General features: G+C 42.9%; 1 protein-coding gene across 1 annotated transcript; it reads left to right on the top strand.

The window, feature by feature from the left end:
• Positions 1–1,101: 1,101 nt before the first annotated feature.
• On the top strand, positions 1,102–6,019 carry BMP10 (bone morphogenetic protein 10). Its single transcript, XM_062596972.1, has 2 exons — positions 1,102–1,435; positions 5,076–6,019. The coding sequence occupies exons 1-2, from the start codon at positions 1,102–1,104 to the stop codon at positions 6,017–6,019; spliced, it is 1,278 nt and encodes a 425-aa protein (XP_062452956.1).
• The last annotated feature ends 7,745 nt before the right edge of the window (positions 6,020–13,764 follow it).

Here is a 13,764-nt window from a genome sequence, read left to right as displayed (position 1 = left end):
GAAGGAAAGAAAGATTTTGTGATCCATTTGCAAATATTCCAATCCTCCCTCCATTTCTGAGCGTTTATATGGCATACAGCACTGAGCCTGTTCCCATTCAGTTAGTGTTAATGTTCAGATTAGGAAAGAGTGCCTTGTAGCAAAAATAAACATGGCAAAAAATACATATTACTTACTCTTTATCACTAAATTATGTGGTGCCAATGCAGGCACAAAGTGTGTGCATAAAAAGAATCTGGGCCTAGCTTTGAAAGCCATGTTCTGCTCTTCCCTGACTTGTACTCACTCTCTGTTCAAAAGGCTTTTCCCAGTGGAGCCCTGGCAAAGCACAGCTTCATAGTTGCAATGTGGGAGACCCTCCTCACCTGACTATCTTGAGCTCATCAGCTCCTCTGCATTCAGGGCCTTGTGACCCCCAAATTGTGGCAGTACCTGGAGCTCTTCTCATGTGCTAGATGCTGTATGAGCACAGAAGAATGGACTTTATCCCGAAGAGGTTTCTTTGTAAGTAAAATATAAACATTTAGCTCTACAATATTTTTACAAAGGACAGTTTTGTTGCCTTAAAGGAGCTCTTCATTGCCTTTGGTGCAGAATTCATAGGTTTGGATAGCTGCTCGGCAGAATTTACATGCTAGCTTGAAATCTGCCTGGCAAAAAGTTGGTTAGGCACACCAGAGAAAGTCAGCTACCAGGAGGCAGAAAGAAAGTGCAGTTCCTCTCGAGGAGAAACTTGGCCTATCTCCTAGTGTCCTAGCGCAGAATGTTTACAAAAAGCTCATTAAGGGAAAGGGGATTGTGAGATAACAACGAATCTGGTGAACAGCTTACACTACACAAGATAAGAGAGGCAAGGCGACCATAGAAGAGAGCGAGCCATATCCAATTACTGAGACCTGGTTTTGGGGAGGGGGAAGGGTGAAGAAAAAGGGAGGGGGCAGGGGGAGAGAGACGGAACGGATCACAAGTTTCAAGACAAGAGCTTCCAAACTTGTCATCTCTCTGTGACACAAGCCGCGTACAACCCAGGGAATAAAACCGCCACTTAGCCCACACGAGAACTAAAGCTTGTTGAGTGTGGTTGGAGGTTAGAGTAAAGTCATGGATTCTGTAGTCCTCCGGCTGTGGTCTGTCCTCTCTCTCTTGGCTCACCTTGCCTCTTGCAGTCCCATCCTGAGCTTGGAGCACTCTTCCTTGGAGGAAGACGTGCCTCTTTTCGATGAAGTCCTCTCCGAGCAGGATGGTGTTGATTTCAACACGCTGCTTCAGAACATGAAAAATGAGTTTCTGAAGACGTTGAACCTTTCTGACATTCCCCTGCATGAAACAGCCAAGGTGGACCCACCAGAGTACATGCTAGAGCTGTACAACAAATTTGCCACCGATAGGACATCTATGCCATCTGCAAATATTATTAGGAGCTTCAAAAATGAAGGTAAGAATTGTATGTCTCTAGGAGAACCAAATCGAAAAGGGTACCCTTATAGTCAACGTGAAATAATATTTACCAGGTATGGAGCATGAACAGCACTAGGGGGAAAAAGGCCTTGCAGTGAAGCGGCCGTTAGAAATAGGCAGCTAACACTGTAGCAGTTTTATGCAGATCCCATTTTTTGTGAGATAGATCCTTTTTCTCTTGCTTTTGAGATCGTAAGATTTGGGGGAATACGTTTCTTTTATGTCTGTACAGCACTAAGTGTAATTTGGATGTGTTTTTATTATTCTTGTAATCACACATATCATTTGCAATTAGCTATTTGATTTTCAGGTGGATACCTTAAGCCAAATTTGAAATTAAGGGATGAAATGTTTTCACATTCAAAGGTGCGGTATGTGGCTTTCGATTAATATCCTTCTATTGGTCCTCATGTGAAATGTGAAGTTTTCTTCCTTTGATGTCTGAACACAGCCCAGCAAATATATAGAAATACATGAAGCTGAATTTGGATAAACTTCAGGTTTTCTTTGGAGGAGTAGAGTATTTCCTATTAAAAAGGAAAGAAAAGAACTGAAAAAGACCAATTGTGAGCTCAGGTGGTTCTCTCTATATTTCTGCTTCAACATTTTCCCTCAGCTTAACAAGGAAAAGGTGACATTTCAGTGCTAGCATTCAGATGTTTTTTCGTCAGTACCTGTTTGCACCAGTACAGGCTATATGTTCAAAATGTTTTTCAGGTTATCATTTCCAAACCCAAGATATTCCACTTTGCAAATACAAATGCTTTGATTTTTTTTAACTGCTCAGAGGTATGTGCAGCTATTCAAATCACTGTGGATCTTTTCTCATCCCTCATCAGTCTAATTAATGAACGCTGATTATTACTTTTTTCTTACATTCACAAATTCAAGATGACAAACTATCAGGAGAACTGATAGTTCTCCTAGGAGAAGGCTGTGTGCAAGACATTTCAGTTTGGCAATGCAGTGAGGTGCCAGGAGAGGATCCAGCAGTGCTGGTCTTTTCTGTATTTCTACCAGGCCTGGGTACTCTTTACCAGCAGTACAACTCTGCCTTGAAGAGGCACTGCCTTGCAGTTTTGATCTTCTTCATGTATTCTTTTTCTGCATTGTGGTAGTGTGACATAAAATTTATTGAAGGACTGATAGCAAATCAGTTACACCTACTGGTGAACTGTTACTCATCCGAATAGCCTTGCCTGTGACTGATTACCAGCAAAAGTGAAGAAATACACAGAAACAAGCATTGCTCTTTTCTCCTGTTGAGAAATAATTCAGAAAAAAAAATGGCAAGTACAATATGCTAAAGAACATTACTGAGGTAAATCTGAAACCATTTCGCTGGCAAGACTGAAATGGTTCCAGGTTTACAGCATTGAAAATGGTACAGACTGACCTATGGTTGCTGACACAGGCAGCAATTCATGATTCTGTGCCTTTCTGTAAACACGATGGAGATATTCCATAGCTTTTTCATGGCTGCAGAAGTTCTGCACTGGATAGAGTAAATTTGGTGTAACTTTCTGTCATTTCTGTGTTTTTCTCACTTCTAATCCAAAACAGCAAGGTGAGACTTCTTATGTTAACACATCACCTTCATAAACATATAGTTACAGGGACTATTGCACTTAATGTTTTTTATCTGTCTTGAAAGTCCATGAAGCTAAGAACCATTCATTTCATGCGCTGAGAGTTTTTTAATAGAGAAAGTAGATTATTCTCAATAATCAGGACACTAGGAACAGGTCGTATCATGAAGTTTTTATTCAGCTGCTTGTTGAAAATAGGCAGTAACTGTTCTTTCATTATTATTCATTAAATCCTTTATTAACTTTGTTACTGCTGTAACGAGATTACAGAAATATAATATGCTGCATGGCTGAAATTAACTATTTGTTTTAAACCATGGAGCATAATGTCTCTATTGCAAATGGAACTGTAATAGCCTACCATTTCTTAAGACTTGAATAAAGACCTTAAGCTAAGCTTTTCTTTTCCTGTGCACTCCAGATCACAGTTCCTGACCCTGTTAGGGGTGCACTGGTAACTGTAAGGGATATTTCACTCTATGAGATTCCTGACTAAGGAGCAAAGCCACATCTTGACTTATAAATGAACACTTTTCACTCATTGCTAGTGCTCACCCAGCTTCTTAGAGATGGTGTGGCCTTCCCCTCCCTCCTGGTGAATTACTTGTGCTCATCTTCTGGATGGTCAGGCAGCATTTCTGCACCCTGTCATCGACTGTAACAACTGCAGACTTGCTTTAGAATACCGAGGGTTAGGAAATCGCAAAGGTTTCTTCCACTTCTGAGGTTATGGCTGAAGCACTCCTGCGCTTGAGTAGCACTACCTTTTAGCCTGCAGTATTCCTACCCCGGAGTATATTCAGTCCCAGGCTTCATCAGTTGATGGGAGGGGATAGGCAACCAGAATTGCCCTTTGTTTTTTTGTTTATGAATGGATGGAGATGCAAATAGGGGGAAAAAAAAGAAAAGAAAAGAAAAGAAAAGAGAAAAACAGGCAGCTGCCTCAAAACCCGCTTTGTGTCTATAGGAGAACTCCTGTGCTTGCTTAAGTGCACTGATGGAGTACAGCCAATACTTGCAGCGTTCTAAGTGTCATTTTTCTACAAACATCTCAAAATTAGAGAAGTCAGAGATGAAGATAGTAATAGATCCCAAGCCATTTGCCTCCTGAGGCCTTGCAGAAAGGTATGTCCTAGTCTGTCTTCTGAGCTATGAGTGACAGCAGGGTAATCCAGCAACAAAAGCGCAGTCATTAGCTAAGATGCCTGTATTGCCTAAAGAAATGCGTGTTGCCTGTGTATAAACAAACAATGCAGATACGACAGACAGACTGACTGACAAGCAGATGTTATGTACTTATGTGTTTTATTAACTAAAACTGCCAAAAATGCCTGACTGAATACAGCTGTTTGGCTTAGTTCATTTCAAACCCGTTGAGCCTGTGGCAGGATTTCTGTGGATTGATGGGTTTTAGATCAGATGATCACTGCCTGCTCCTCCTAACAAGGAGCCTTTACATCTTCCCAAGCAACTTTTTCTCTCTTAGTGTCTAGCCCTTTCAGTTACTGATGATGTTTGAGCCGAGGAAAACACTTGCAAGCACAGAAATGACAAGCAGATGCAGATACACCCTGCCATTTCTGCATATAGAGGTTATATGTCATCTGACTGTCTCTCATTCACTCCAGTGCCATGTTGCTCTTCTCCTCCTACACTGGTTAACATTTTTTTCTCCTGTTTGTTAAACAGTTGCTATGCTGTAATCTAGAAGCCATTTCATTTCAGTATTTGACAAAGCTTTTTTAACATGCAATCCTACCCAGTGTCAGGGAAGTCCCTGAAAGCCGTGGTGACTGAAAGAGAATCTATAAATCCAGATTTATTGACTTTATCATGGCTGGGATCTCATCATCCTTAGACATCTAGAATAAAATATGCCTTTTATTGATCATCCAAGTATGGTTTTGGGAAACAATGCAAAACCGCTCTCCTGCAATTGTTCCACTGAAATCAAAAAGGAATGCAAAACATGTCAGATGTGCTGGATGTATTGACCCTTCTAAAATATTTGATCTTTGTCATTTCCAGACTTGGCTTCCCACCCTATTGGTGTTGTAGGAATTCGGAAATACCCCCTTCTATTCAATGTATCCATCCCTCACCATGAAGAAATCACTATGGCAGAGCTGAGGCTCTACACCTTGGTGGAGCGGGACCGAATGCTTTACGACGGGCTTGACCGGAAGGTCACCATTTTTGAAGTGCTGCAAAATGACCACATGGGGGTAGGAGAAGAGAGAAAGATGGTGGTGCTTGCATCTAGGCAGATCTATGGCAAAAATAGTGAGTGGGAAACCTTTGAGGTCACTGAAGCCATCAGGCGCTGGCGAAGGGCAGGCCTGACCACACACCGGCTGGAAGTTCATATAGAGAGCAGGGAAGGGGAGGAGCAGAATGGAGAGGGGAAACTCGATATCGACATCAACTCTGAGGCCAAGCATGTGCCCCTGTTGATTGTGTTCTCCGATGACCAAAGCAATGACCAGAAAGAGGAGAAGCAAGAACTGAATGAAATGATAGACCATGAGCAGCTCCTGGACTTGGAGAACCTGGAGGTTGGCAACTTCCACGACCGGCCAGGTGAGGAGGCACTGCTCCAGATGCGCTCCAACATCATTTATGACTCTACTGCCCGAATCCGGAGGAACGCAAAAGGCAACTACTGCAAAAAGACTCCGCTCTACATAGATTTCAAGGAGATTGGCTGGGATTCCTGGATCATCGCCCCAGCGGGATACGAAGCCTATGAGTGCCACGGAGTATGTGCCTACCCCTTAACAGAGCACGTCACACCAACGAAACATGCCATTGTCCAGACTTTGGTTCACCTGAAGAATCCCCAGAAAGCCTCCAAGGCCTGCTGCGTGCCCACCAAGCTCGATCCCATCTCTATTCTCTACTTAGATGCAGGGGTTGTCACCTACAAGTTCAAATACGAGGGCATGGTGGTATCAGAGTGTGGCTGCAGATAGTAGGAATGCATGCATGGGGGAGTGCACAGGGGAAGTATTTAATGATTCAGTCTGTAAATTTGTACATTTTGGATTTCCTATTTAATGAGGTTATTTAATGAGGCATGTACAGATAATTGTATGTTTCCTGTCACGGGGAATGGGCAAGTCATACGACTGTAGGGAATGTATATTTTGTTCTATTGCTTGCTTCTTGCTATTCTTTTCTGTCCAAATTATGATTGAGTCTTTCTTCATATCAGGGCATAGAATAGATCACTGGATTGTTTTGGGGGGCTCTTCATGCCAAAGAGGGATAGATTCAAATCCATAGAAATAAGGCCACATATTCTTGTATTTTTTAAATATTGATTGGCATCTATAGGTATTTCCAGATCTGTCAATGCGAGGTGAATTATGAGTGAGGCATACCTAGATTTTTTAGCTGCTGCAGAATCTACCAAAATATTTACATGCCAAGATGCCTTTGAAAAATGATCTCTGTAAATCTTAGCTCCTGATAGGTCTCAGGCTCCTAAGTGAATGAGGCACAACACATTATTAGGTTTTTATTTTATCCTTTCTTTGCAAAGGAGACATCCCATCAGGGATGGTTTGGCATCCAGAGGGTAGAAGGGATCTATTTCCCTTCCCATCTTGCAATGGGTCCTGGAGCGATGTCAGGCTTGTGCAGGGCTCTGACAGGCAATGGCAAGAAATGCCCCTCGCACGTGTTCGTTGCAGAAGCACCCTGCATAAAGCAGCGCTGGATCTGTTGCATTAGCCATGTGCTGTCTCTCAAGGCCCAGAGCTTTAGTTGGTATAAATCAGTGCTTTAACTCTCTTCAGTCCTTGAAGCTGTGCCAGTCTGTACCAGCTAAGAAACTTGTTCCCCCAACCAGTCCAGTAAGTTGCATACGATAGATCTGTGTAATCCAGCTCACACGGCAAAGTAATACTGCATGTAGTCTGCGTAGAGCTAGACAGAAAAGGAAGCCCCTTCGTGCCAGCAAAATAGAGAGGCTGTTTCCTTTATGTACGTGCTCAAGTTGTCAATTCATAAAGATATTGCCCCCCCCCACTTAAACTATATATGATGGAGTCACATGCCATGTTTCCGCCACTCTTCTGTAACAAATCATAGCGATAAGAAGGTGTCAGAGCTGAGAAACAATAGACCCGTCACTTTATTTATACTAAGCTGCAAATTTGTCAGATTCTTGGGAAAGTGTAAGTGACATTGACTCTTTTAGCCTGTAGCAGAGTCTACTGTACTGTCCCTGCATCTCTTTTACACTTTTAAGGGAAAGTTATCTTCACTGGAAGTGCTCAGGGTCTTTGAAAAAATCCCTCTAGCACTTCATGGGAATGAACACAAAAGACTTTATCAAGCACTTACTTAAAACCAGTTTCACCTGTTTTTCACACATATTCTTCTGTGCTTCCCATAATTTATTGATCTATTTATTGACTGCCTGACTTTGTAATATAATGTAGAATACAGAATGTTTTATTTTTGTGCTTGTATGTAATCCCACTTGGATAAAACCTTGTACTGATCCTATTTTACACAGAATTTCTCTGTTGAGGTGTGCTGCACAGAGACTGAGTTGTTGATTTTTTTTCCGTGCTAGTTGTTTGTAAATACCATATACCACAATTTCTCTCTTACTTACAACCTGTTCACTGCAGTGATTTAAATAGCATTCGGGAACACATCTGGTCTTGTCCAATATTTAACCACTCATGCAAGGCTATCATTTCTTTAAGTGGTTGGTTGTGTAGTTTATTGTTGAGTTATGCAGTCTCCACTCAGGCTGTGTGTTTCAGATAGCTGGCTGCGCCACGGGACTATATTGCTTTACGCATACTAAGGATCTTGCCCATGACACTGCTCACAGACCTTTCCCCTGAGCTATGCTGCAATCTTAGTCTGCAATTAATGGCAGGTTAAAAGAATTCATAAGGGGTGTGATATTTTGCTCTGCTGACATGAACTGCTGTAGCCAACAGTTGAAGTGTCACCACATAGATCCTTTCAAACTATCCACTCTTCTTATGAAGCTATTTGCCAAGACAAACCGTTCACCTTGTTAGGAGTGATAATCCAGCATTAGGGAGATAATCTGCTGTTTGCTTTTATCGTCTCTTTGCTGCAACTGTTCTCGTTGCAGTGATCTGACCAGTGTGTTTTTGCACAACTGTCCTTTATATGCTGTATTATGAAACCATGCAAATTTGTGCAGGGAGGTAATTTTATCAGTGAGTAAAGCCACATGTATGAATTTTTACAAGATCAGTAAAAATTTCAGTGAAAACAATTTGGGATTAGGAGCCAGGCGATCTTCTGATATTAGTAACTCGTCTTTATAATGAAACATGTACTGTACTGCTAACTGAAGAGAATCTCAGACAGAATTTGTGATGAAAACCACACCAGAAGATGTGTCTGATTGTGCTATTTGGGGAGAAATCTGAGCATCTTGTGCCTCCCACAACTGCGACCGTGTTGTTCACAATCTGAGATCAGAACAGTATTATTTCGTTTCGTTAATGAGTGCCTCTGAGAAGGCACTCATTTGCCTGCTTTATTGGCAAAACCTTACCTTATCATTGAAAATAACTAGACAAGACATCTGCTGGATGTTCATGCAGTCAGGCACAGAGATAAGGTGAAATAACAGAAAAATAGGGACAGTTATTTTATCAAAATATTTCCTTAAATAGCCAATGAAGGCTGTTTCTGCAAACTCAAAAGAACTTCATTTTAAACATGTATGTAATCCTGTCCATGTAGTATGACACTCACAAATAGCATGGTGAGTACATGACAGGAGCCAGCACTACAAAGCCACAAGTGTCAGTAATGTAACTGGCAAGCCCCTGAAAAAAATATCCCGGGGCATGTTTTCCTTTTCTTTCAATCTTTCTTTGTTTCTTTCTTTCTTGTTTTCCTCCTTCCTTCCACCTACCCACTCATCCATCCATGCATCCATATAATTACTTTGGCTCCTTCTGTTTCTTAAAGAATTTATTTTTCTCATTAAGTAGTAGTGTGCATTGATTTTCCTTTCATTTCTGATCTATGTCAACATGCTAGCAGATTCTTGACTTAAATTTTAGTAAGAAAAATCAATTTTTAAGGGATTTTGTAAAAGTATTACTTCAGTATGGAAATATCTATCTAGCCAGCCAGGCAGCCTTCCCTAAATTACTGCATGCAACTAAGCAAAGCAGCAACCCTTTCTCACATAAATCATCAACGTGAGTTGGAGTTTCGCTTTCATCTGTTTATAATATAATACATACGAGAAACCATAAGCAGATGTGAAGCTCCTTTTGTGCTGGACACTGTAAAAAATGCCAGCAAGTGCTTACAGCCCAAATAGACAGGCAAAGGGTGGGTGCCGAAAAAATGAATTAAAGAGAGGAAGAGCATGGATAACTTATCAGCGAGGGGTTAAGGATAGAGTTTTGGTCTTGGATTGCTGCTCTTAGGTCAACACACAATGCCTCCAGAAGAGCATGTGCTTCAAAACATCTTACTCGTCCCTTGGCCTGTAAAGAAGTCAGCTCTGTCTCCTATGAGAGACACTCGTAGGAGTCAGCACCTGTGCCACATTTCCCTAAGCACTAGGAAGCCTGATGATCCGTATCTCTTAGTTCTCCACATGTGGACTAAAGCTTGCTCAAGGAGCAGATTTTCCCCCAAAGCTTCCTTGCGCTATCCCTTTCCTGGGCGCGGTCCCTGGAGCCCAGGCTCACTCTGCCTGCTGTGCTTCCCCTAGCTGATCAAGGATATAGATTCACAGCTGCTTGAGCATTAAAGCTTGACAGCTCAGCATAGCTTTTTCTGGCATCGCTGCCCCAGCCCTGCAAACCCCCTCGCTCTGGGCAGATGGGCTCCTCGGGCAGTTTGCTGAGCCTGGACGAGACGGGCAGAGCCCCGTGCTACCTTCATGCTGCCTTTGCTACGTGGTTCAGAGAGCAAAGCCAGCCAGCAGTCTAGTAATGTCAAAGGATTTGGTTTAGAGCAGTGTCAGGCATTTTGGTGCCTATCTGACCTACAGCACAATGGAAGAGGCTCTGCTAAATAGTTTCTGTGCAAAACACTGAGCCAAACCCTAGCTAAATCCATCATTTATGAAAAAAAAAAAAAAAAAATCTGGCATTTGAACAGCTGCTTCAAGCATTTGAAAAACTACAGCCCAGTGTTAATTTAAACTTCCTTATAACCCAGTTCAACATTTGGAGAGCAAACACTGTTAATAGGATGGGAACCATGGTGGTGGTGATTTGCTTACTATATTGGGAAACAAAGCCAGAACAAAACTAGCTTGAGATAGAGGTTTTGTTTACATTGCTGACCCATCTGTCTTCATTAATGCACTATTTACAGGAAAAGTTAAAAAATTAGCTTCTGCTCCTTCTTCAATTGCAACAGCAACAAATAAAGGCTGAATGGTTCATTTGCCCTCAACTAAAAATGGAAATTCTTATCAAAAACCCTTGGAAGAAGAGGTTTATTATGTGAAGCATATTACTGTTGAGTACTAGCGCTGGACTCAGGCATTTTGGCCAGAGCTGTGCATTTCTAGCACAGGCAATACTGGGAGCAAAAGGAGGTCGGGGAAGTGCTTACATCTGAAACGGTGGCACCCCACGCACAGGCTGCAGAAAGCAGAAACCAGCAATAACACTCGGCACTTGTTTTACCCTAAGCCCCTGCCTCTAAGTCTAAGGGAGAAATAGTGTTTTTCTCTCCCCCCCCCTCCTTTTATTAACCAACACAGGGTAACAGCATGTGATTTCCTGGGTGGTGAGAAGGGACAAAAGTGAGGCCAAGCGAGGAGAGGTGACGCAGGGCGATACCCCTTTCTCTTACTTACAAGTAAAGAGACCACGCACACATGCTTCACTTTTTAGCATTAGATGCCTAAATGAGGACAGAGGACTGCCACCCCAAAAGCCCTTCAGCTAAAATGAGACAGGCTCAAAAAAAACCCTGCTATCAAACCAGGTATGGTCACACCTTTAGCTGGCAGAGCTGTAACCCGAGGAGGGTTTGAATTACCGACCTACCACTCCTGCGCCTGCTTATACCTGGGCTCTTTGATTCTGAGCTCCCTGCAGTCCTGCACTATGCTCTGCGGATACGTGCTGATAGGTGTAAAATCCTACTGAAGATAAAGCCACCTGCAACTGTACTTTGGCCCTTGCAAGAGGAGGTCGCAAGCCTATAGAAATAGAGACAGCAACCAAAAAAACAAACAAACAAACAAAAAAACCCCACTCTCTAATTCTATGAACTACAAAAATCAGTAATTTCAAAAAGGCTCAGCAGCCAGGTATTTCTGAATTAACAGCCCCTTTGCACATCTCATTCCATCCACGGGCTTTCAAATGAACTCAGAATCCTGGGCATGTTTTGGGGAGCAAATCTGGCTGTTAGGCACCTTGTTTCACTCTGCCATCCCTTGACCCCTCTCTCCCGCTCCTTTACCCCTGTATCACTCTCCCTCTGCTCCCGCTCAGACAAGCTCCATCTCCCTGCAAGCCCTTCCCAAGGCAGCAGGACTCGAGGCACAGCCAAGCATCCTTCACACAAATGAGCAGCTTGCTCTGCGGACGAAACACTACTGAAAAGCAACAGGAGCAGCTGCTAGAATTACTGCTTCTTCTCTCAGATAAAAGTGGATGGAGAAGTCCACCTTTTGATACCCCTGTCAAGAAGATGAATGGTGGGAGAGGGTCCAGCTCTCCGTGCTGAGCCTTGTTAACAGCCAACAGAGTGCATTTGCTCTCAGAAGCACCCTAGCAAGTAAGAGCTTATTCTATTGCCTTTCGAGGAGTCACTTCAAATGTCAGTGAAAGCAGAATTTAATCTAGTGATTAGCTGTGAAAGTTTCTGCCTCCAAGCCCATGTCACCACACAGCACTGCTGGCAAAATTCATCAGGATATAGCTGCGTTATTCCAGTAAGGTGAATTACTTTTTCAAGTAGACAATGCCAGAAAATATAGAGGAGTCTTGCTAATGTGTACACTCCAACATATCCAGTGGGTCATAAATCATATCCAGCTCAGGCCAAGTGAGCTCACATTGGAAATAGGAAGCTTGCTTGTTTGTTTTAAGCTGTTGGATACATGCCCAATGCGATTCTGTTCATAATGTAAATTGATCAACCTCCTGTTCAGCATTTCAAGGCCTTAATGGGACCTTTGATCGCATTTTTTTAAAGTAAACAAAGGAAATATGGAGGATAAAAGTAATCAACATGGCTACAATAAAGGAAACGATATGAGAGGAATGGATTTCCGTGACACAGAGCACTGCTTCCTGAAAAGAAGGGTTTTTTTCTTTCCCTAGCTCTGAGGATTACGTTTTCTGGGATGCCCAAGACATGGCCAATGAAGGCAGGATGCTATATTTTATTTTAAATGAGCAGTTGCAGTGCCATTATTCCAATACATCTCAGACGAGCTGCTGCTTGTCATGTCTGCAGTGACTTTCAGGATTGTGGGATGAGCAGTAAGAGCCACCCTGCTTCAGTGCCCTCTCTGGAGCTCCCCAAGCAATGTCACCCGGCTCCGTGCAGCTGAGGCTGTCCAGGACGTGAGCTTCACATGGTGTTGAAAAGATATGTGTTGAGTTAAGTGAGAAGGTTTAAATACAGGGTGGTCTCTGAAATCCAGTACAGTAGCTAACTAGCAACAGTGGCTAAACAACAACCCCGTCCTCCATAGCTTGCAGGTTTATGTTGGCTTTGCTGTAGCAACTCCTTATCTCTCCAGAGATTAGAGCATTTTAGATCGGTTGTTGTGAGATTTGGTGGAATCCATTTCCTGAGCTGTCACCGCTGGCTAATCAGACGAAGTCAAAATACAAAGCTCTAGGAGAGCGGAAAGCGAAACCAGTTATTGCAATAATGGATGTGCTCTATTAGCTTTTGTCGTTACCAGATCTCACGTGTCTGGCACAAGATATGGATATGGAGAACTGAAATGTAAGCCATGGGAGCTGTGAGCAGAGCAGATGTCTTATTGTAGGGAAAAAGAGCCCTATTTAGCATTTTTACAATTACTCTGAATTGGCATAACGGGGCACCAAATTAGTGCCTGTTGTGCTTGTCCCTGCTGCAAATCTGCACTAGGAAGCCCAAATCTGAATCCCACTGTGGGTTAAAATGACAGTGGGGATCCACAGGAAACAGAGCCTTGGCTGGAAATCTTAGCTCTAATAATAAGATAACAATTCTGGTGTGTGGCTGGATGATCTGCAGAAATTTCAGGGATGAACATCTGCAAGACACTCTTCCTGGTTTAAATTATACCTTTCTCTGTGATCTCTGATGGAGACCGCTCTGAATTTCAGGCACTTAAGAGACCAAGGGACTTTTGCTTTCCATGCTGAACTCGCTCCCCTTCCCTTCCTCATCCTTTTGAGCTCCTTTGCAAATTGATGGCTTAAACCAGCTGCAAATTTGGCCTAATAATATTGATTACACTTCTCATGCTTCCGAACAGGACTGGTTTCCTGGGTCCTGCCTAATTAGAGCATTGAAGATAACTGGAGCGCCCTGAGCAATGAGCTCGCCTGCTAATGGTGGCAGGAGTGGGCTCTGCTTCGCGGAGCACAAGCCCTTCTTGAGGGGCACTACTACACGTGTCCCCCAGTGACACTGTTCAGGGCACTGCATGAGATGCTAATGAACAATTTAGACAAGGACCTCGGCAAGCTCCCCAGAGATGCGTTAACCCCTGCAC

This window comes from Rhea pennata, chromosome 28 (assembly GCF_028389875.1).
Source record: "Rhea pennata isolate bPtePen1 chromosome 28, bPtePen1.pri, whole genome shotgun sequence".
NCBI lineage: Eukaryota > Metazoa > Chordata > Aves > Rheiformes > Rheidae > Rhea > Rhea pennata.
Note: the sequence above shows the minus strand (reverse complement) of the source record. Positions and strands in the feature narration are given on the sequence as shown.

Excerpts from the sequence above, each read along its gene's own strand:
- BMP10 (XM_062596972.1), top strand. The coding sequence starts at position 1,102 with ATGGATTCTGTAGTCCTCCGGCTGTGGTCTGTCCTCTCTCTCTTGGCT. Across the intron at positions 1,436-5,075 it reads TAGGAGCTTCAAAAATGAAG|ACTTGGCTTCCCACCCTATT; the intron begins GTAAGAATTGTA and ends TGTCATTTCCAG.